The sequence below is a fragment of the Halichoerus grypus genome, chromosome 3 (genome assembly GCF_964656455.1).
Source record: "Halichoerus grypus chromosome 3, mHalGry1.hap1.1, whole genome shotgun sequence".
Classification (NCBI taxonomy): Eukaryota; Metazoa; Chordata; class Mammalia; order Carnivora; family Phocidae; genus Halichoerus; species Halichoerus grypus.
This window is the reverse complement of record NC_135714.1, coordinates 122,525,707-122,549,835: the sequence shown is the minus strand read 5'-3', so window position 1 is coordinate 122,549,835 and position 24,129 is coordinate 122,525,707. Positions and strand designations below refer to the sequence as shown.

Genomic DNA, 24,129 nt, shown 5'->3' with positions numbered 1-24,129 from the left:
GAAACGTTAGCACACGGTTTTTAGGGTATGGACATCTTAAACTCCAGCCTTCTATTTCTAGGACTTTAAGAACCTCAGAGTGTAACCCAGACTGAATCTTTCTCCTCTCAAGGTCTGTAACTTTTGGCAGGCTCTGGGACATGGTGTAGGACTAAGTGAAGTGGCCGGGGTAAGGGGAGAGAAGATTCCGAGCTTTAGAGAGAAATAAAACCAAACAAAAGTGGAATGGCACGACTGGAACAGAGTTTACTAGTTAGACACAACATATAAACTGCTTATCGAGGAAGGAAGGAAACGGAGCCCAGCAGATGGGACACAGCAGCAGCCATAATGGCACAAAAATACAGGAAAGGGATGACTCGGAGAGGCTTTGTGGCTGGTCCATTTCCTGCTCCTCTGCCCCAGGAGAGAGTCCACCCACCCAGGATACATGGAAAGCAGGAAAGACGGGTGCACACTTCCTGAGGCAGGAACGTATTACTAAGGCCATACTTCTCCAGGGGTGGAAAACTCCAAGTCTCTCTCCCTGCCGGCAGAACATGCACTCGGGCACACGCCGCATGCACAAACACCCTTCCAACGATCTACTGAGACCCTGACAGCTTCGCTACGTGAGTGGGTAACTGCAGAGCTGAAGAAAAAAAGGACTATCATTTAACATCACACGATGCTGCAAAGAACAAATATTCAGATGAACATATTTTCTACCATTAACCTCTAACACAGTAGAAGCCAGTTAGAGCTGACCTTTTCGCAATTTGTTCAAATCCACAGTGGAAATGGTATTACTACGTGATGGTGGCATCCCTGCTGTAGGGACACAGTAACTACTGTCAGTATCTGAGGCCGTGCGTGTGATACTGCACGTTTCCACAGGAGATCGGTCATGAGCTGGATGTGGTTTCGGTGGCCGAGGTGGAGGAATATCTGGAATAGTGTCTAGCTTTGACGTCTGTCCCAAAGTTCCTTCTGGAAATGTTCGTGGAATCTGATAAGTATTACCAGGTGTTGGAGGAATGTCATAACTAATAGATACATGCCTCATTTGAGTCTCTACACTTGATGTCCCAGATGGGGTATTAAAAACATAGAGATCTCCATCTGCCTCGGTACTCGATGGAGACACCTTTGGTAAAACATCGTGGGAGTAACTCCTGGGCAGGTTATAAAGGCTGGAGTCTACGGAACCAGATGCAGCACGAGACGGTGGAGAGTCATACATCATTTGCTGCTGAAAAAAGCCATTCACTCCGTGTTTGTTCTGGGAGGAAGCAGGATTTTTATGAGAAGGGACGTTATCATTGCAGTCTGTTTCAGAAGAGGTGGATTTTGCAGAATCAGCGTGTGTTCTAAATAAAAATTGTTAATGACAGAAAATAAAACATGGTGAAGACATAAGACTACATTTTAATAAATATATTTATAGCTTAGCAATCAAAATACACGGCTCTTTTTCATTTGATTTTTTGTGCGATCCGTAAGATTTAAAGCATGAATGTTTCTCAGTCTTTATGATTATACACCAGACAACAAGCCACCACCACAAAACCACCCAAAGCGTCCTCCCTAATGCCTGTCCTGTATCGGCCCACACCCCCAACTCCACCTATTAAATCCACACATAACACCATGATCCCTGAGGCACTGGAATTAGAAAGATACAAAATTCTGAGAAAGGTAAATGATTAAGGCATAGACACAAGGAAAAGCATTTCCTCTGAAGAGCATGCAGAAACCTCGTGCCAACACTTATCAGCTTGGTCCACTGCTCTTTATTTAGCCTACCCCTGGCAACTGTTGTTCTGTAAGACTAACAGTCTAATGATTACCTGGGATTGCATAAATTCAATGTGACCTACAAGGAGGTGGCAACTTGAAAGGTTTTGTGTATCTTTCTTTCTACTAATTTTCTTTAACAAACACTTAGCCAATACTGTAAAGATGATCAAAATACAACCCACAGAGTTGGCCAATTCCAAAAAATAATTAACCTTGAGAACTCTCATTAGAGCATATTTAATGTTTTGGGTACATTTCTAGTTTCTGCCTTTTGCGGTAACACAAAATTTGGGTAGAAGCCAAAATGAAGCTAACAATACTAGCACCCTGCATGCACTTCCTTAATGGTTAACAAGATACCTTAACTACTGTGAGTGTTGTCCAAAGTCCTGTAGGAACTTGAACTTAATCTTCAGAAAAATAACTTGTGATAGTCTTTTTAAGGTCTGATCTTCCCTGATTTCTTAATAATGCCTGGCACTATGTATCCCATTTATTCATTCAAACTCTCCGCTTCTGGTATCACAGAGCCCATACTGCAACATCCTCATTTCCCTTCTCCCTCACTGATTATTCCCTTCTTTCACTGACTGGTTCCTTCTTCCTGCGTCTCTACCTTGGAACAGCCAACAGAAGTCAGTCTTCTAATGCTTTACTACACACACCATTTAAAAATCCTCCTTTCTCATAACTTCACCTTCCACTGAATGTTAACAACTCTGATCTTCGCAATCGAACTCTGAGTCCCGTATTTTCAAACCGTTCAAATATATTTCTACTTGGTTATCCTGGTGTTACCTTGCTTGTGTGTACCAAACCAAACTCAACTTACTTCTGATTGTCCTTTCTGACTTGCCATTAAAAGAAATGTCTTCATCCAGAATCTCGAGGCTCAAAACGCTATCAGCTTTGATTCATTCTCTTTGATCTCCACCACCGAGGCACCAAGTTCTTCTAACCAAGTGACTGTTCCCCTTCTCTATTCCCACTGTCACCACCTCATGTTCAGATCTGGGTCTCTGCTATGATTCACACTACTAAGCCCTGCTAAGAAGTCCTAGCGGACTTCTTTCCTCCAGTCTCTCCTTTTTCCAATGAACCCGAGGGACCACACTGCTATGCTGCTGTAAGGTCAGCATTTTCAGAACATGGTTTTCGTATCACTCATCTACTTGGAGAAAATCCTTTTAAGGGTCCCAACAGGCTGTGGGAGCTACAAAAAGCCCACAAACAACTCCACTTGGTACTGAGGCCACCATCGCTGGCTCCATCTGGCATGCCCTATCTTATGTCCTACTCTCCCCCAGTGGAACCTCTACTACGGGCAAGCTCTCCTCCTCATTAGCTTCCTCCCACCCCTCACTCTTACCTTGCCTTTCCTTAAAAAAATTTTTATGCAGATTGCAAAAGACAGGGTCCTTTTCTCTCACCAACCAGTGTAGTTCAAATCCTACTCCTCCTTTGAAGCATTTCACCCTCCATCTTAAAAATACTTGCACTGTCCCTTCTAAGAATTTCTAATGCACCTACACATATTCTAAAATTTGCACTTCACTGAATTCAAAAAAGTGAGTTAAGAAAAGCTAGAAGTACAATGACTAATAAGTTCCCTGACCTTGACTGGCTTATAGTTTAGTGAAGAATAAATTAAAATATCAAGCTATTTCCAATTCTGTGATAAAACACAGATTAGGAGGCCCAACCAGGATGCTAAGAAAACCCAGACAGGCATTTAGTCCAGCCTGGGAGTTTGGGAGAATGTTTTCTAGACGAGTACATGCCTGAGCTGAGTCCTGCAGGATGAATAAGAGTTTGCAAGGCAATTCTCCTGACTTCATCTACAAACACTTAACGTTTTTGCATGTTCTGACTTCTTCAAAAGCTTCACTTATAAACTCTGAAGGGACTGTATCTGAGGCGGCTGTATCTTATGTAATTAGTCTGTACCTTCACAGCACCTAGCAGAAGAGTGGGCACACAGTGGGTACTTCATAAAGATTTGTCAATTAACTGTCACTTCTGCAAAATACAGATACAAAATATGTCTGAGCAAGGACTCTGAGCATAATTTCTACTACAACAGGAAAGCTGTAATACCAATGAGATCAATGAAAGATACCATATAAAAAGAAAATGCACTGAAAACTGTCACTTAGCTGCTGGCTTTAAAAAAGTTGATATTGAAAAATAATTCTGAACCTCCATAAAATAAAATCTTAGTTAGTAGCACAGGTAACAAAGTTGCGAATGTGTAATTTTAAATACTCACAGCAAACAAGCAAAATCAAGTTAGAATTTGATATTAACTAGTGTTGATTTATAAAAAGATTTCTTTTTTTGCTCTTACAGGTAAAATCCCATTACAACAAATATGCGGAAACCCAACTTTGGAATGTTTGTATTCCAATACCTCAGGGAATAATTCACAGCAACTAAACTGTGGTTCTTGACAAATTCTGTATAAAAATTGAACAAGCACTTCGTATGATCTTAGCCCGGTAACAGTCACTTTCTCCATGAAAACAACAACTTTTTTGTTATAAAATAAAATAATGCTTAATATCCAATCATTCTGTTTAAAAAATATCTTTCATATCTACTATGCAATTCATTCCCACTTTTATATATTGCAAATCAAGATGTAAATATCCCCAACATCACTAGTTGCCACACTGCTGTTAATGGTAGAAACGGGCTCCCCGATCTTTATTTTCTGGCTCCAATTCTCACTGTTACCTCAGGCCTTCCAATTACTCAACAGCAAATAACAAGAATGATCAAATTAAAATATCATATAACTTAGAAGGAAAGAAGGGAGCAGGAATGGAGATGATGGGGAAACCAAGCATTTGGGAAAGGCTTTATGATACCTTTGGGCAAGCACTGAAATCCACATGCTTCTTTCTACTTAAAAATGTATAAAGTCAGAGTAAGCTCTGCTTCACTGCTAGGTATGACGATTGGAAAGTTTTAGTTTTTAGCAATATATTTGATTTCATCAAATTTCACTAAAACCCAATTTGTATATCCCATAATATTTGCTATATTGGGATTTTACCTGAATAATTAATTTCTCACACAGATCCAAAGCAACCACAACACACTCACTGCAATGGAATCGTTTTGCTTTCAAAATCTTCTAGTAGTAGGTATTCCTCTCCTTCTTCAGAAACAAAAGATGACCCTTGGCTGGTTTACAATCACATAAGAAATGGAGCAAGATCACCATTTATAAATCAGTGAAATCTGTTAAGCAAGTAATACTGTGAGTCTGTAACAAAGACTATGAAACAGGAGACAGATTTCCAAAAGAGCCTTGTAGGTACAAGTGTTCTTTGCCTAGATAGTAGAGAACATGTTTCTCCCATAAATCTCCTGAATATCAGAAATGTTAGAGGAATATACCCTGAAATATAATAAGCCTAAAATATAAATCTATATAGTTGGGTTTCTTTTAAGCCTTCGAATCAGAATTGAAAAAGTTTAAAGGTAAGATTTCTAAATGTATACACACACACACACACACACACCCCCCACGCACACACAGGCATCTGTGGTTTACCTGGTGGGTTCAGGCTTCTTGCTTTGACAGTTGATTAGCAAGAGGTAGTCTTGAGGATCCTCCTGGATGCCAAGGGTTTCTAGGTGTGGTGGTAGGTTAATTAGCTGATATGGAGGAGGTGCAACAGCGGAGGATGAATCCACCTGGGTGGATGGTGGTGCTGTATTTACAGCTAAAGGTAAATCAACCGGCGCTTGTACGGAGCTGCCAGGTGGCTTCACAGGATCTGCAACACCAAAATGTAACTATCACTGTCTATCCCATTCTAAGAATTTTTTCTTAAATAAAGCTACTTCAAAGTTTGGAGATAAACTGTTTAAACACACAAAAGCATGATAAGCCATGACAATGTCAATTAAAACAAATACTACCTAAATAGCAAGATTTATACAGGAAATAATTGGCTCTTGTCAAAGACATGTGAAGAGTAGGGCTCTTTCTTCCAGAGGCTTTCTAACCATAAAGCCATGGTTAACTTTGTCTTAAACAGTCTTTAGTTTTGAGGCTACTGGCAATGAAGATGTTCTACAATCTTAGCACAAGAGATAGATTTTTTTCCACGATAAAAAATATAGTCGGGGCACCTGGGTGGCTCAGTCAGTTAAGCGTCTAACTCTTGGTTTCAGCTCAGGTCATGATCTCAGCGTCCTGGAATTGAGCCCTGTGTTGGGCTCTGTGCTCAGCAGGGAGTCTGCTTGAGGATTCTGTCTCTCCCTCTGCCCCTTCCCATCGCTCTCGTGGGCACTCTCTAACAAATAAATAAAATTTTAAAACAAAACAAAACAAAAAACCGAAGTGTTTCCCAAGCCAAGCCAACTTTCCAAGGAGGCCCATCTTGTTATGTGGCGTCTACAGGCACAAGCATCACCTCTTTGTCTCATCTTTATTTTGCTGTTCATTCTTTTCTTTCTACTTCCTCAGCAGACTAAGGAGAAATAGTTCTAATTGTGGGATTCATGTTCAGGGAAAGAGCTTTTTTTTAAGACATCTCTTCTTCCCTCAGCTCATAGCCTCAAGTGCCATTTACTGGATTTCCGTAATATTTTCATGGACAGCAAGTAAAGGAATAATTTATTAAGCACTTAACAATGTTCTGAAAAGACATATGAAACTACCTAAATTGTTTAGAGCGAAGTAATTTGAAAACAAGTTGAAAACTGAGAGATAAAATCCCACTGTAATCACTGACACAACCAAGTAAATTTTGAAGAGCCTGGAAGAAAAATTCTCTGTTGGTCTGGTTAGGAATACAAGACTATACATCCAGAAAAAGATAAATGCTCATATATGAATAAGCAAATTTGTTTACTGTCTATGTTAGAACAGAAAAGCCTGGGTTGAAACTGAGATTTTTATAACAAAACATTCCCTAAAAGACAATAAAAAGTGGTAAAGGACTTAATATGTTCTATCACATAAAATCAAATGCAGGTCATCTGGCCTGTTAGATTACCAGGGAGGAGCTACATGTCAGCTCTAGCTTCTCTAGATACCAGAGTAAGTCCATATGCTTTTGATAATGTCTTCATGTATTCAACTTTAATATTTGTATATGCACCCCAGCTAAATTTATGTAGTTTGTATTTTATGACTCTTCTTCCTAGGCAAAGAAGCTCATATCATAATTGTTAAGCTTGAATAATAACGTATTAGTATGGCTAAATATAAGTTTATCTTTATTTGTGGTTCCCCAAAACAAACAAAAAGGATCAGAACTCCTATGTGATAGTTTGCCCTACATGTTGTAGATGCTCAAAAGGATTTCATTCACCCAGCGCAAACTCACTGAGCACTTTCTCTATGTCCTGTTGGAAGAGGCCAGGGGCACTCCCCAACCTTCAAGACCCATTCAACTGAATGTGCAGTTTGGAATTTGCTCCTTAAGAAATATGTGAGTCCTACTAGATGCTAATTATGTTTAAAGACTTCTTTCAGTTGGAAAGTTTGGCCTGAGTAAATAGAAGTTGTGCTAATTTCTAACATTTTTATCAGTTATGCTGCATGCAATGTCACAAGCTCATCTAATAAAATCTAACACTTAATGCCAGGAGTTAATTAGTTAATTCTTTCTCACTTATGAAAGGTGAGGAAAGAAAATGGTGAGAAAAGAAAAATATTTTTGGGGGGACATTTATACGACATAATGCCATAATTTCAGTGGGAACTCATAAATATCTCATTATGTCTAACAGATGATTATAAATAGTATATATAACATACTCTATGAAATAATGTTTTACTGTTTTGAACTAATTACAAATCTAAAAGATTTATTTAAGGGGATATAAAGGCCCTAGATTAACCAGTGACTCAGTAAATCCTTGTGGCTTGTTAAACTTAATAGAACTATGAAAAATATTTAACTTTTAAAGAAAAGCTTTCGTAAAAACATACACAACATTGAGGAGAAAAAAAAAAGAGCAGAGTGGTCAGAAAGCACTTATTGTATCCTACAGGCTGTATTCACAAATATATTTTACATATTTCTCCTTTTTGTACCGTAGAGGTGTGGTAAAATTGTACGATCACATTCAATTTTTAGTTTTGGCCAAAATAAAATGAAACTCAACACTGGAAATACATCACTACATAAAACAGTATGAGAATTCTAATTTTCCAGTGTAACTCCTAAAGTAAGTTTTCCAGGTGGCTGTTTTTATAGATACACTTTTCCTTTAAATGTTTTTTTATTTTAAATAATATAGCTATACACTAAATTAACCAAAAAGAATCACCCAGCCAGGTGATCACATTTGTCTGACTTGTTTTATTAACACAATGGGACCATCTCATTTTTAAACTTCCATTTCTCCCACCTGTGAATGACTAAAGTATTTTTTTACCCTCTTTATAGATGAAAGATCCTCTCAATTTCTGGAAAAAAAGAAGAAAAAGACAGGGATTCAAAGGTTCCTTTTTTTTTTTGGTCCTTGTTAGTGTTTTCTTGAAATTAAAATAGATATGTTATACAAGATGCATTATTTTTAAAGTCCTTTTGTTCTTCACTATTTCTGGTATCTGGAGCTCATGCCCTAGGAATACAGATGAATTTAATTGCATTTAACATTGAGCGAGTGCTTTATCAATGAATATATTTTACAATTTATTATTCTATTTTGTGACTCATAGACATTAATGCCATTTCTACTTTCGTGCTATTACATGTCCTTACACAGTGAAGGCGGTGGTGCGGAGCTTCATATATATTTTTTAATTTTAGTTAACATACAGTGCAATATTGGTTTCTGGAGTAGAATTCAGTGATTCATCATATACATACAACAATAAGTGCCCTCTTTAACATCTACCACCCATCTAGCCCACCCCCAACCAACCTCCGCCCATCACCCCTCAGTTTTCTATCTTTAAGAGTCTCTTATGGTTTGTTTCCCTCTCTCCCTTTCCATATGATCATCTGTTTTGAGTGAGATCATATGGTATTTGTCTTTCTCTGCCTGACTTATTTCACTTAGTATAATATACTCTTAAGAGCTCCATCCAAAAATATATAATATCTCAATCACAATATGGGAAGGCTTACATCTACTTCTAAGAGGCAAGAACTAGAGAGAATTTCCATTATGTTCACAAGCAAGCTCACCAAAGAAAAGACCTTCACAGAGCCATGAAAAGCAAGCCCAACCATTCCAAACAACATGGCATACAAAGGACTTTAAGAGGGAAGGGATGGGGTGCCTGGGTGGCTCAGGTCATGATCCCAGAGTCCTGGGATCGAGCCCCGCTTTGGGCTCCCTGCTCGGCGGGAAGCCTGCTTCTCCCTCTCCCACTCCCCCCTGCTTGTGTTCCCTCTCTCGCTGTGTCTCTCTCTGTCAAATAAATAAATAAATAAAATCTTTAAAAATAAATAAAAAAGAGGGAAGGGAACACTGCTCTACCACTTTGGCTCAGATAATGCCCTGCCTTCAAAGTTTTAGTCTTTGGGATTATTTTACTCATACTCCTATTTGTCAGCTCTGCATATTTTAATGCAAGCATTGCAGTGTGTCTAAATATGCCTTAATATAAAAGTTCTGGTCAAAGTTAACCAACTGGTGTGAAAAAAGAAACTTCTATTTCACTTTATAAAGGCATGTGATTTGCCTCATTCTACCCGAGGAGTAGTTGAGCAGCCACGTTTGTTGCTTTCTGCCTCACCTAGGTTTCTAACTTACTGCTGCTCTAAGTAATGCTGGTATCAACTTTCTGAGAACCAAATATCAGTTTAGGGTTTGCTTATGTGTGTAAAATTATTCCCTGTCTCTTAATTCAAAAGGCATAAAGAGTATAATTAGCAACCATTAAAGGCTTAATGAGTTGCTAGAGCAAATTCTTAATTGAATTTTACTAAGAAAGCTAATAAGTACTGGTAAAGTAAGCCAGCTTTCAGTGAAGAGAAGCAAATTATGATGTGAGGAGAACCACAAATAATAAGTTGGTCCACAAGATCCCTAGCTTAATGCACAGTTTTATCCTGTTTGGAACCATAATGCCCTGGTGGTGTTAGTGTCCCACACACGAGTTGGGGTGCCCAGATAATGCCTCTAAACATTCAAAATAATACATCTACACACACACACACACACACACACACACACACACACACACACACACGTATATATACACACACATACCAAAAGGTATAAGAGCTTAAGCCCAGGGAAGCAATTCTACTCCTTCTCCTTGGTAAGGAGAATATTTCAAAGTTAATGTGACAGGTTCTCTGATTTTATAACTACTGCCATACTCTATCTACCATGTGGTAATAAAACTGAGGTGTTGCTCATGTCCTTGTCAGGAGACCAGATGAGATCCTTGTCTCTTGAGATGGGCTACATTTGCTGATAGGATATTTTTGGGTTTCTACTACAAAAATTTTACCTTTACGTTCATAATTAAAGGTAAACAGGTCAGGGTTATTCTGTTTCTATTGATTACTAATTTACCTGGTCTGTTGTAGAATTTCTTTTTTGTCAGGAGAAGCATTTTGATTGGATGTATGTCTAATTAACTCACCAAATAAGACTCTACCCACAAAGAGTATCATTATCATTGAGGCTCAAGTAACCATCTTCTCATTTCTGAACACACCACTTTTCATAGAAGAACATTTTGTTAAGGTAAATCTAACAAATGGATACAAACAAGAAAGAGCAGTAGTTGCAATTTTCAGTGAAGCAACCTGCAATTTCTTCAATTTATTTAATCAGAAATTGAAGATCTTTAATCATAGCCCAATCTATTTAATGTGTTTCAAATAGAAAATTTTTTTATCTTATTTGTCATGATTATCTCCTTAACAGGTCGTACAAATATTCTTGGGAGACTTTAAAAGTAAACCCTTAGGAAATGCCGAAAATGCCTTAATTCTTATCCAGAACTGTCATGGCATCAGAATCACTTTTTCAGAGTTTTAGGTGCCTGAGCCCCATCTCAGGAGACTCGATGAATCAATATCTCAATACCTTGAAAATGTGTAAGAAAACAAAACAAAAACCGTATAAACGCTCTGGTTGAACTGGTCCTCAGGAAAATGCACATTAAAACCACAATGAGACACCACTACACATTCACTAGAATGGCTAAAATTAATGACTGACAATACCAAATGAAGTGAGAATGTAGTGTACCTGGAAGTCTCCTACATGGCTGGTAGGAAAACAAATGGTACATAACCTATGATGTAGGGATTCCACCCATGGGTACACACCCACAAGAACTAAGTGTTCATGTCCATCAAAAGATACATATATAGCACAGCTCACAGTAGCTTTATTTGCATTAAAAACTAGAAACAACCCAAATGCCCATCAACATTCAAAGAGATCCGTAATTTGGGATCTATTCACACAACGGAATGCTACAGAAGATGAAGAACTCCCACTACATGCTACATGGATAAATCTCACAGACTTCTATTGGAAAAAAGAAGCCAGATTCAGTGGTTTTATTTATACGAAGTTCATGTATAGGCAAAACTAATCTCTGGTTATAAAGCAAAATCATAGTTACGTTTGGGCTTTTTTTCTGGGTTTTTACTGGGAAAAAGAATGAAAAAGCCTTCTAGGGGGCTGGAAATGTTCTACTTCTTGATCTGAGCAGCAGGTACACAGACTTCTGTTTCCATATGTAGATAGAGATGGATATATAAAACTATACTGAACTGTATACTTAAGATCTGAACCTTCCATAGTAGTAAGTTATACCTGAATAAAAAAGTAAATAAAAAGAAATTTAAAAGTTCTCTAGTTAAGAAGCACCGCTTTACAGGAAAGGGAAGATATGCACATTCTTACATTAGCTTACCTACTTTTCTAAAGGGAAGGATATCAAATAGAGAAGCACTATTTTTTTTAAGCTACTATTACCTGGGCATTCTGAGAAAAGCAACTCAACTGACTGATAAAGGCAACTTTCTAATCTTGCACCCTGAAATTAGACCAGGAGCCTTTGCGCCAAGTTAGTTAGCTGTTTAGAGCCTTTAGGCTGTGTTTCCTGGCACTTGTTTAGCAGATTTAACAGCTTCCACCTTGGTGTAGAAACAAAAATAAATCTGCACATTTCCAAGAAAAACAAAAGAAATTAGTTTCTACCCTCAAATCTGCTAAATAAAAGCATTCATAGGAACCGCACATAGTTCAATGAGCTAGAATTTAAAAACAGATTCAGCTTGCCAGCATTCTGAGTATTCAATAATAGCAGTGGTCACCTGGGGCAGCGGAAATAACATGGTAACGATATTTTGAGAGGTTCCTGGAATCAAAACACAGGTCAGATTTTTCCCCTTTCCTTTTGTTTTCAGCAAAAACTAGTTATTCTCCTAGGGACTGTGGATAGTTATTTTCTCAGACTGTAATATCCAAGCATAGGATATTTCTTCCCACATCTAGCCTGACACGAGTAGAGTGAAAAATGGTTTCGTGTCATTAGTTTTAAGCCAAGAGCGAGAGCATACTCAACTCTGAAATGGGAACAGCACAGGGCTCCGGGGACAGATCTAGGTAAAAACAAAAACATCTATTATTTAGTGATTGGTGGGAAGATCTATTTGGAAGCAAGAGAATATAAAGCAGGTGGTAAAGTAAATGGAAGAACTCAGACATTTTGATATTTATCTTGTCATATTAAACTGTACAAACGTGATCACAAAGGATAATAGCAGTTCTCTGCAGTTCAGAATTTGGTACAAATCTTTAAATGTGTGGATTTTTTTTTAAAAGGCATCTAGCAAAGTCAGCTACTACAAATGAATAGAGAAAATACAGCGGTTAACTTTAAAGCCTTTTTGCAGTTTTGCTACTATGCATGAAAAATCAAAATTATAGAATAAAATATTTTTGTGGCACCTTGATACTACACAATGAAGGACTGTTCATCTTTCACTGATTTAGGACTTACTGATTTATTTACAACTTTATGATTTATGAGAAGCTCAAGTCTTCAACATCAGAGTAAGATATTTCTGATTGTAGCTATTGAGGAGAAGGCCAGGATGAACTTGTAAAAAATCTATATTGTAGAATTTAAAAAACAAATGCAGTTGCGTTTAGATATAGCTCGTAAACTACATTTAGAAAGCACTGGCCAACTGAAGTCCTTAGTGGCTTGTGTTTTTTTTTGTTTTTTTGTTTTTTTTTTAAAGATTTTATTTATTTATTTGATAGAGATAGAGAGAGGGAGAGCACAAGCAGGGGGAGTGGCAAGCAGAGGGAGAGCAAGAGGCAGGCTCCCCGCTGAGGAAGGAACCCGATGTGGGGCTCGATCCCAGGATTCTGGGATCATGACCTGAGCCGAAGGCAGCCGCTTAACTGACTGAGCCACCCAGGCGCCCCCTTACTTAGTGGCTTGTTTTAATGAAGCGATAAAAAATGAGTTATGATTAGCACAGCTGTTGTTGGTAACCAACTCATTACATATATCAAATTTGACTAATAATACTATTAGTTTTCTTACAACCTCTCCCTTTATTGATATTGTGAAGATAGAACATTTACAAGTTGAGAGTTTCATTCAAGGCAAATATACTTTATCTGTTTTAAAAGGATTTGGGAGTTTGTCCTCCTTCCTATATTACTAAGTTTATAAAGTGAAAAATAGACATTGTGACTGATTCTGACCACCAATATCAATGAAAATGTTCCACTAAGTACAAAATAAACTTCTTAGTACATTATCAGCTGCAGTCACAGAACCATTTAAAACTACCTAGACTTTTCCTCACCTTCTTAAATTAGCTGCTATCTGTGTTATTTCTTCTTTACCAGAACACTTATTCCTAGAGTATTTGCCTGTGTCTATTAGACTGACTATAAGCTCTATGAGGGCAAGAACTGTATTAACACAGTCTTACAGTATCATACTTTAATATATGCACATAATCATACTTTAATGCATTGTAAAGTATGATTATACACCATATATATACACATATATATGTATATATATACATACATATATGGGTGTGTGTATATGTATATACACACACATACACACACGTATATTATGTATCTTGCACTCACCAACTGTAATGAATTATTATGGGTATGACTCCTTCCCCACTAGATGCTCACTCAGTTCCATGTCTATAATGTTTGCCATCGGTCTCCCTAACTGTCACCTAATAATATGTAGGTTAAACGAATGTCCAAAGCTTAGTTGAGTGTTGGCAAATTCAATAATTTGGTAAATTAATGAATCAATTTTCTAAAGCAAACAAAACTTTCCTTCTTTCCAGAGATGACTGGGTGCTCATCAAACTCTCAGATGATGAGAGTCATCCTAAGGTGGACAAATGGACCAGACTTCATGCCTTGAAACTTGCAAAGTTAATCTCAGATACTTGTGCATTCGAAATTCTTATTTGGGGGGGGTCCTCAACTCTACCCACCCCTGAATGGGCTTCCAAAAATTAGACCATTCCTTGACTGAAGAATGTATCTCCTCTAGGAGGGTATCTCATTTCCTTTGTTAATTATATTTAGGAGAATTATATAGAAAACAAAGAGAGATGGAAGAACACCTACTACTCAGTCTTTCAGACCAACAGAATCGATACAGGCAACCGATGAGGACAGAAGTCTACTTTTATGTCACTAAAAACAAATTCTAAACTGAAAAGGTAGCAGGCAAAAGAACATCATCAACCCAAAGAGTATACAATGACTTAAATTATTTTAACTGAAAATCCATTACATCATGAGCCTAATGTAGTATTTTAATCCAAAAATTATCATTACTGAGTGGTCGTTAAGTAACCACTAGAGACCTATCTCATTTGTGACTTTAACTTTAAAATCCTCCACTGTACTCAAATATAGACTATATATGCAAGAAGAAAAGAAAGGAGTTTAACTGGAGTTAGAAGTAATACCCCCACACCCACTTAAAATGTGAACATATTTAGTACTTCACAAAAACCCCCAAAGCCTTAATTCCACATGTGAAACAATTTCTTGAGGCTTTTAATCACTAGAGTTCTGTTGAAAAGCTCTAGCTCATTAGCCACCTCCTGTCTAAACTGGATGCCTCCTTTCCTGTCTCAGTGCTGCCCCCTCAGGATTGTGGATTCCCTCGCCAAGGGGTTTCCCCGCCCCACTGGGCCAATCCCAGTCCTGGAAGGCTTCTTCTTGTGGGCCGCTGACTGGCCAGAAAGGAAGCAGCAGGCTGACCTGAGCTAATTAGAGATGATTGCTCTTTCACTTCAATCCAAAACTTGATGTTGACTGTTGATGCAATTTTTCCAGCCCTCACTGAACCTCCGGCACTCCTAAATATAGATATTTGGAAATGCACACTGTAAATGTGAGTATAACCATGAAGACAGTAAGGTCAAAGACCTCAGACCGCCTTTATTTCTGATTTTTGGCTTTACGAACCTAAATGTGTGTTGGAGTCCCCTAGATAGGTGTTTGTTATAAATGGAAGAGAAGCAGAGAAGTGGACAGGGACTAAGTGGTCAGGAAAGCTATATAAAAGCACCTGAAGAGGAATTCCACCTGTAAAATTCTTCATGAGACCTCTACCCACTCAGCTCTTCCCAGGACAGGCACTCCAAATCTCAGCTCCTCAAGCAACTCTCCCCCTGCCTTTATCATTCACAGCCCCCTGCTCCAGTCACGTGGAATGCTGTTCCACCTCCAGGTCGTTTCTCTCCCTTGCCCCTAAGTCTAGAGGGTTTTGTATCCCTTTTTTTCACTTATGTAGAAATACTACTTCCTTCAAAAGCCTAGAGTTTACCTGAGAAGCTTTTCTTCACTAAGCTTATCCAAACCTTGAGCCTCCTCTCCCTCCTTGCTCTTTTTAGGACCTCTGTGTTAAGCAAACTCATTTGTTACTTGTTCATCATGTTTTGTGACTGATTGTCATTTGCTTTTCATAGGTATTGATAATCGTCTTGGCTATTTCCTAGCTTCATAATCCAATACAGTTTTTAAGATAACATCTGAAGAATTGAGTCACATGAAAATGATGCTTTTAATAGGTGAAAAACAGTCAAATATCAGCAGTGCTATAAGGTTCAATTTGATATATACAGATGCAAGAAATGCTCTTAAATAAGTATGTCTTCTTGTCACCTTTTTTCAAGACATTTATTTAGACACGGTCCCACAATGGCTAAGTCTCCCCTAAAACCTAGAAAAAATTTCTCCCCAAAATGATTAAAGACTTTAGTGCTTTTTGTCCAAATGTTGTTTGTTAGCTATTATAAAAAGGTAAACAATATTATATTGTGTAATTGAAATAATAAAGAATTTTATAACAGTTCTAAAAATGCAGTAATAAAGGAGAACTCAGGTGGAATAATAAAATCTTGAGCTTACCTTCTTCTGTAGGATTAAACCCACAGATGTCACAAATACAACGAACCCACTTATTCATCTCTTCCTCACTGTCTGCTACTAAGTAGAATATTCGGTCAATGGTGTTGATATCAAAAATGTAGCTGTTTTCAAACTCTTTTTTGTTAAACGTCAATCCAGCATCAACTTGCTGACATAAGTTTAAATCAATAATACGGATAGGCTTCTTGGCATGATCATTTTTGTAATATTCCAAGACATCTGGATCTCCAGTTAAGCGACCACTGCGTAACACAAACCATCTCCTCTTCCATGCCTGGGAACAAAACAAAAATATCCATCTAGTATTAATTTGACAGAAATTTTTCAAGAAAGTGCACACTTATCAAACCAATTTTACAAATGTAATGTCTAGAGAAAGTCACATACATGTTTTGTTTCCACAGAATAATCTACCACTCCAGCAAAATTTACTGATGCCTCAATTAACTTAATAATATGTCTATATATATGTATTTATTATGTTCTATTAGACCTTCTAATAGAAGACTAGAAGATACTGATTGTTATCAGAAGATATTACATTGATATGTAATATCAAGACAACAAGGAAGATGTAGTTTTTACTAAATATAAAAAAGCAATGGTTTCAACAAATGGAACCAGGAAAACTGGGTATCCACATGCAAAAGAATGGATCTGGGACTCTTTACATCATACAGAAATTAACTCAAAATGCATCAAAGACCTAAACGTAGGAGCTAAGACTATAAAACTCTTAGGAGAAAACAGGGAAAAGCTTCATAACATCAGATTTGGCAATGATCTACTGGATATGACACTAAGGGTGCAGAAGAAACACACACAAAAATAGGTATACATCAAAATTTAAAATTTACACACTGAAAGACTCGATCAATAGAGTGAAAAGCCAACTCATAGAATGAGAGAAAATATCTGCAAATAATTTATCTGATAAAAGATTAACGTCTAGAATAAAGAATCCTACAACTCGGTAACAACAAAAATAAATAATCCAATTTAAAAATGGGCAAAGGACTTGAACAGATTCTCCAAAGATATGTAAATGACCAGTAAGCACATGAAAAGATGCTCAACATCATTATCATTTAGAGAAATGGAAATCAAACCCACAATGAGACACAACTTCATACACATTAGAATGTCTGTTATCAAAAAAGCAGAAAATAACAAGTGTTGGCCACGATGGCAGAAACTGGAACCATCGTGCATTGCTGATGGGAATGCAAAATGATGTAACTGGTATGGAAAACGGTACGGCAGTTCCTCCAAAGATTTCAGTTGTGAATAAATATCCAAGAGAATTGAAAGCCAGGTCTCAAACAGGTATTTGTACACCATGTTTATAGTAGCATTATCCACAGCAGTCGAAAGGTAGAAGCAACCCAAGTGTCCACTGCTGAATGAAGAAATGAATAAAATGTGGTATACACACATAATGGGATATTATTTAGTCTTAAAAGGGAATAAAAATCTGACACATGCCATAACATGGATGAATCTTGAGACGTGATGCTAAGTGAAAAAAGCCAGTCACTAAAGGACAAAAAGCTGTATGACTCCACTATATGAGGCACCTACTGGTAATCAAATTCATAGAGACAAAACGCAGAATGGTAGCTGCCAGTGGCTGGAAGGCAGGGATAAGGAGTTAGTGTTTAGTGGGTACACTTTTAGGAAGATGGACAGTTCTGGAGATGGACAGTGGTGATGGCTGCACAACAAAGTGAATGCACTTCATGCCACTGAAACTGTACACCTGAAAATGGTTAAAATGGTAAATTTTATGTTAGGTATATCTTACTGCATTAAAAAAAAAGCAATGTTTTTTCATGCCTTAATATCATGCCATAAAGAATACATAAAGATACTTCAAAAGACTCCTTTGTATTTTAAGCTATAGATTTCTCTCTCTCTTTTGTGTGTGTGTGGGGGGGGGTTGCAAGGAGATGGGGGGAGAAGGGTTCAGAAGCTTTCCTGATTTCTCACTTGAAAAGCAAGCAAAGAGGGGCGCCTGGGTGGCTCAGTCGTTAAGCGTCTGCCTTCGGCTCAGGTTATGATCCCAGGGTCCTGGGATCGAGCCCCGCATCAGGCTCCCTGCTCGGCGGGAAGCCTGCTTCTCCCTCTCCCACTCCCCCTGCTTGTGTTCCCTCTCTCGCTCTCTCTCTCTGTTAAATAAATAAATAAAATCTTTAAAAAAAAAAAAAGAAAAGCAAGCAAAGAAATGGACTGTGTCTTTCTTTTGGTCAGTCTATTGTTCAAAGACCACATGGGTAAGATCTGTACTCTTTGAGTATAGGTTGCAATCTTCCTTCTCCTTTCCCTTTCTCCTTCTCTTCCCAACAAACATATATTGGCAATCTGGATATGTACTCACACAATGTATTCTCTCCACAAGCTTTGGTAAATTTTGAATATGATGCGTTGCCTGAAGAAACCTTAAATTCTTGTACTATTACTCTCCCTGAAATCTACACTGGTTAAATAATAAAAGCAGAACCAAATGACTGAAACAGTCGGCTTCAGCTGTCTTTAAAACCAACAACTCTGCCCAGAAACAATACAAAATCTTACTCCTCTCTGAAGGTCTTCCTCTTTACTAACCTGGACAACTGTACCCATAACTGAATTAACTTGGGTGATAACTTTAGGTTTAATATTTAATAGATTCTTTAAATTGTATCCATTCAAGGAAATACAGATACACTAAAAGGTAAATCAACGAGTTAACCAGTCAGTAAATTACTGATTATATTGTAAACACCTGTAGGAAGAAATACACGTAGGTAATTCATGATTGCTACTCTCAAGGAGTTGACTAATAATGAAGAAAACATTTACCATACATGAAAATATTTGAGAATATAGCAAATCCGGCAAAGTATCTGCAGAACTATCGCTTAATGGAGAAACATTCCTTCCTGGAAACACTGGGTACAATCCTCTTCAACAATATTGGTAGAAATATCACAAAGGCCTAAAAATATTATGTAGTTCTTTAATGTCATCAAGGTTTTAAATTAACATCCCAGTCTGACTACAGCTCCAAGTGAAGAGTAAATAATTAGTGGTGTCCAGAAGGAGAAGGCAGTGGGGAGTTCTTACACATGCTTTAGAGAACACTGAAAAATCATGATGTGTTAATTCACATAAATTTAGCACTGGTTTCTGGATTACAAAAATCCATTTAGTTAACACGTAAGACATCTATTTACTTCAAAATAAATAAATATCATCTCTTAGTAAAGTTATGCTTCTATGGATACCTCCCTATCAAGCAGGAAGCTTGCAAAAGTAATAGAAAGTAAAGAGAAAAGAAAATACAGTATTATATCATTTATCTAGGGCCATCGAGGAATCATATCTTTTAGTAAGTGATTTCTCCAGATAGTGAAGGTTCTGTCTTTAAATACAGAAATGACTTTTTAAAACTTTAATGTCTTATATGGAAATCTTTCTAAAATGCCTTACTACATAATTCATTGAACATAATTCATCCAGTCCCCAATGACTCACTTAGTATTACAGGCATCAATCTCTATTCTGCACTTTTAGGGAAGCTCTCAAAGGCTACTGAACTGTATGGAGGATCATTTGCCCCTATGCTAAATAGTACCATACTGCTGTGCTCCTATAGTTCATCTATAATCTTCTTAATACAGTTAGGCTTATCAATTGTCACTTCTCTCTTCTAATAATACAGTTAATAGGATGCCAAACTGTTTCCTGCCGCAGAGACTTTACACATGCCATTTCCTGAGTCTAGTATGTTCTTTCCTTGTCTTCGGCAGGCTGACTCTGACCTTCTAGGCCTTCCCTTCCCAGTGGCCCCTAATGTAAAGTAGGGCACAATTTCAGGATCTTATTGCCTATGTAATATACTTTATTACCTATGTAGTGATTATTGTCATTTTGAAATTTAAATTTTCTTTGTATTTATTTAACACCTAACTCCCTCAGCAGACTGTAAAGTCCATGAAGACAGTGACAATTTGTCATTACATACTCAATGCATAGCACAGCGTCTGGTACCTAGAAATACTTGTACAATAAGGAGAATTCCCTGAAGACTCTACGGTTGTAAAATTTTGAGAATATTAGATTAGATAGATGGGCCACGTTGAATAGAAAGGCGTGCTTTCAAAAACTCTTCCACTTGAGAAAAAGAGCTCCAATACTGAACATATGCATAATAAAATAAACATAACTAAGACAGCTTTACCAAAACACATGCACAAAACTCCTTGGGAAAATGACAGAAAGAAAAGAATGGGAGGTGTCCTTCTGCTACGGCTTATGTGTCACTCTTTGCCTTCCAGTTAACTGTGGCCCCCTTGCCATTTCTTTGCTTCTCTGTTGAAATGATATTGTTCAAACTTAAAAGGCTCTTGGAAACTAAAATAAATAGCCAAGAAATGAGTAGCAATCAATCAGGGTGCAGTAGATAGGTTGCACTCGCGATTACAGAGGATAAGAGAGGAACCCTTACAGCAGGAAATTACAACATTAAAACACAGACTTTAGCCAACAGCACCTGCCACTTATTTATTTATTTTTAACATGGTCCAAATGTGAATGTTTGTCTCAGTCACAAAATGAGTCACTCTCATTGAATCTGGCACAGATTAAACTGGAAAACAAAAGCAATTACATAAACTACACACTTTAATAAGGCAGATACAAAGGTTCTCTGGATTATGGTACAAAGCACAATTTAGCCACAGAATAAAGCTTGATGCTCGACAAGAGAACTGACATCAGCACCCTTGCTAATCACAGCACAAAAGCTTCTCTATGTTTTGTCAGAGCGCAAAATGGGCCCACATAAATCAGTCTTTGTTATCTGAAAATATCTGGGATTCTTAAAGTTTGCCCTATTTTTATCCTTGCTGCCTTGGTAGCCCCAGAGAAAGCTGTACATTGCCTCACCAATCCTGCAGCAGTAACAGACAAAAAAGGACAAGTTTTCTAGAAACCTTCAAAACCAAATACTCAAAGCAATTTTACACAAAATTCATGTGAAAAATCATTTTCACTACTGGACTTCCATTACAAGCAGGTTTGCTTGAGAGGAACTACGCAAATTTACTTTGTTGTCTTTTCTTATATGCAATACTCATTTCAATTTTAAGTTGAACAAATGATGCAGTAATAAGACTTCATCATTAGGTCTGCATTTTGAAGGAGCTTAAAAGCACCCTACTCCAGTCCCAGTGTCTTGTCTCAGGGTTTTAAGAGTAACTTTGGCTACTACAGTAACATCCAAAGAGAAGAGCCTATACAGTCCACGGATCCCAGTGGAATATATTTAGATGAGATGCCAAACTAAATATCCATAATGCTTGGAGTATTTGTACGGCCATTTACCCATTCCCTGTATTCAGTGACTGCCTGCAGGATAGAGCCCAAATCTGGCAGGAAGGGCACACAGGGCCCTCCAAGCCTCTCCTTTCTCTCCAGCCTCACTTCTTGCCTCTCTGCCTTCCAACCACATCAGAAGTGATTGCAGTCCCCCTAACACTCCGATTCTGCCCTGCCTCTGGCCTGACACATGCTGCCCTATGACACAAAATCTACCCCCCTAGACTCAGCTCAGACCCCTTCAGGGCACCATCCCTGAATGGGCCCCTGCACACTCTCCATTTCCACCCTGATGCTAGTTATGATGTTTGACATTTCTACAAGTAAGTCTCTTGAGAGCTGGAGCCGTATTTTTTCACCTTCATCTTTCTTTTCCCACTGCCCAGCCCTAAGGAGGTGCTCAGTCTACATCTGCTGAATATGCCAGTCAAAGGAGGCAAGGATAAAAACAGGGAAGCTCTCACATTATCTTATGCATTATGGGGATAATGATATAACTGCAATCTGCCCCACCCATTTGTAAATGGGGAACTCAGGCAAGATAGAGGTGTATAAGCCATAAATTAATTTGTTTTAAAAATTCTACAGATATGGGAGGTATTTTTAAACTTCATTTTAAAGGAATTGTTCTTTTAAATACTTTCTGTACTTAAGCAAATTATGTAAGTTAAACTGAAAACAGGCTTGTCCCATTGAAGCGAGGTCTTAAGATAGGTTTATCATACACCCTACTGAGTATGGGTATGTACACACTGGCTAGAGACTACAGCTGGAGCTCCATTATCTGGTGGGAAGAAAAAAAATCTCAATCCAGATGTGCCCCAAACCATTACCTGCAAGAATATTAATAAACTCACAAAATACGCCTAATTGGCCTAAAATGGCAAATGGGCTCTGTTTTAAAGAAAAACACTGTAACTGCTGTGCTGCCGTTTTCTGACTTCTCTGTGGTATCACCGATAGAGAACATGCCCGCTGTAATGCTCGCCCAGAATTGATTACTAAAGAAATAACCAATATATGGGTGGGCTTAAAAAAAAGAGGTCAAGGTGGTCCAGTGATTCTCAACTCTAACGGCTCATAAGAAATATCTGGAGAATTTTACTTAAAAAAAAAAAACAACAACTCTGATGCCTGGGGCCCCATCTTTGATAGACAAGTCGGCCTGGGGCATTAGCCCTGGCACGGGCATAGGTAGTTTTAAATGCTCAACAGATGATTCTAACGTACCGCCTCGGCTGAGAACCACTGGCCCAATCAACAGGCAGAATTAGGTTGCTCAATGAAACAGAATTTCAAAAACAATCAGAGATCCTTTTAAGCTTGTATCTATCTAATTCCTCATGCCTTCTACTGTTGCCAGTGAGGTTAAATGTATCTCCCTCCTTGTTTTTGTTCACAATATTTATCCCACTGGCAAATGTTTGAACTCCTTTCTACTGTTGGAAACCTAATCCTTAGTTCTTTAAGATTCTGTCCAAACCTTCCCCTTTCCTCTCCACACCTTCCGTCTGGACTCTTGGCAACACAGCAGTTACTGCTCTGAAATGTCTCTTGCATCGCTATGGGACAGTGTGGAACCATCTGTTATTTTACTACATACATTTCCAAATGTTCCCAATGCTTATAATTATTTCCCCAACTAGACATCAAGTTCCTTGAAAGCCAAGACCATTCCTTTAATTTTTCTGTATCTGCAACAGCACTTTACACGTTGTGAAGCCCTCAAAGCCTTGATGGGATGCTTTTGAAGTTTTCCATTCACCAGAAGGACTGCAGAGAGTCAGTGAACTGAAAGGAGAAGATCTCGGGGAAAGAAAAAAGAAGTCCAAAGTTGTTATGAGGGTGAAGTTCAAACTCCTTTCATAGAATGGCATACAGGGTTCTCTTAAATCATACTTACCTGCCGCTCACCTCTCTGATCTTTCACCTCCACAGACGACTGCACCAAACACCCACGCTCTGTTGTTTTGAGTCTAACACACCCTATCTCTCTCGCCCAATGAGCTCCTACTCATTCCTCAAGGCCTCTTCTCTGAAGCCTTCCTCAACTCCCCCCTAGTTAAGGGACCTCCCAGCTACATTCCTCTGAACTCTCAGCACATGGGTCCCAAGCAGCCCATTAACAAGCTCATTCTCTTAGAGCACTTCCAAAAGAACTCTGATGACTGCATTTGGTCCCTCATCATTGTCGAACCCTAACAAAGTTTGCCTTGACCGGATAAACTGAAGAACAGCACTCTCTACATTCTTGAGCCAACTGCCCAAGAAACATCACCACTGTAATTTTACTAACCCTCTATCATCCTTGCAAAATGGGAAAGAAAGGACAGTGAAACTTTATTTGAAATCTCTTAAAAGGTACTTCACTAGTGATGGTTAAGGAAAAAAGATCGTTACCATGAATTCTTTGGTAGAATTCAAAATTTATGTATGATCGCCGAAATCTGTAAAATGTTACGCAAGATATGTGTTTCATAAGATGAAAATGCCATTTTTAATAAGACAGTTTTTTTTAAAAATGGTTTTATTTATTTATTTGAGAGAGAGAGCAAGTGAGCATGAGCGGGGCGGGGAGGGGGAGCAGAG

General features: G+C 38.1%; 1 protein-coding gene across 2 annotated transcripts in view; it reads right to left on the bottom strand.

The window, feature by feature from the left end:
* The window catches only part of GAB1 (GRB2 associated binding protein 1), a 123,650-nt gene that overhangs the window by 30,489 nt on the left and 69,032 nt on the right, over positions 1–24,129 (bottom strand). For both annotated transcript variants that reach the window (XM_036068986.2, XM_036068988.2), the window contains exons 2-4: positions 16,159–16,453; positions 5,342–5,567; positions 748–1,349 (exon numbers count right to left, since the gene is read on the bottom strand). In XM_036068986.2, coding sequence (XP_035924879.1) covers positions 748–1,349; positions 5,342–5,567; positions 16,159–16,453 — 1,123 coding nt within the window. The remainder of the gene's footprint in view (positions 1–747; positions 1,350–5,341; positions 5,568–16,158; positions 16,454–24,129) is intronic.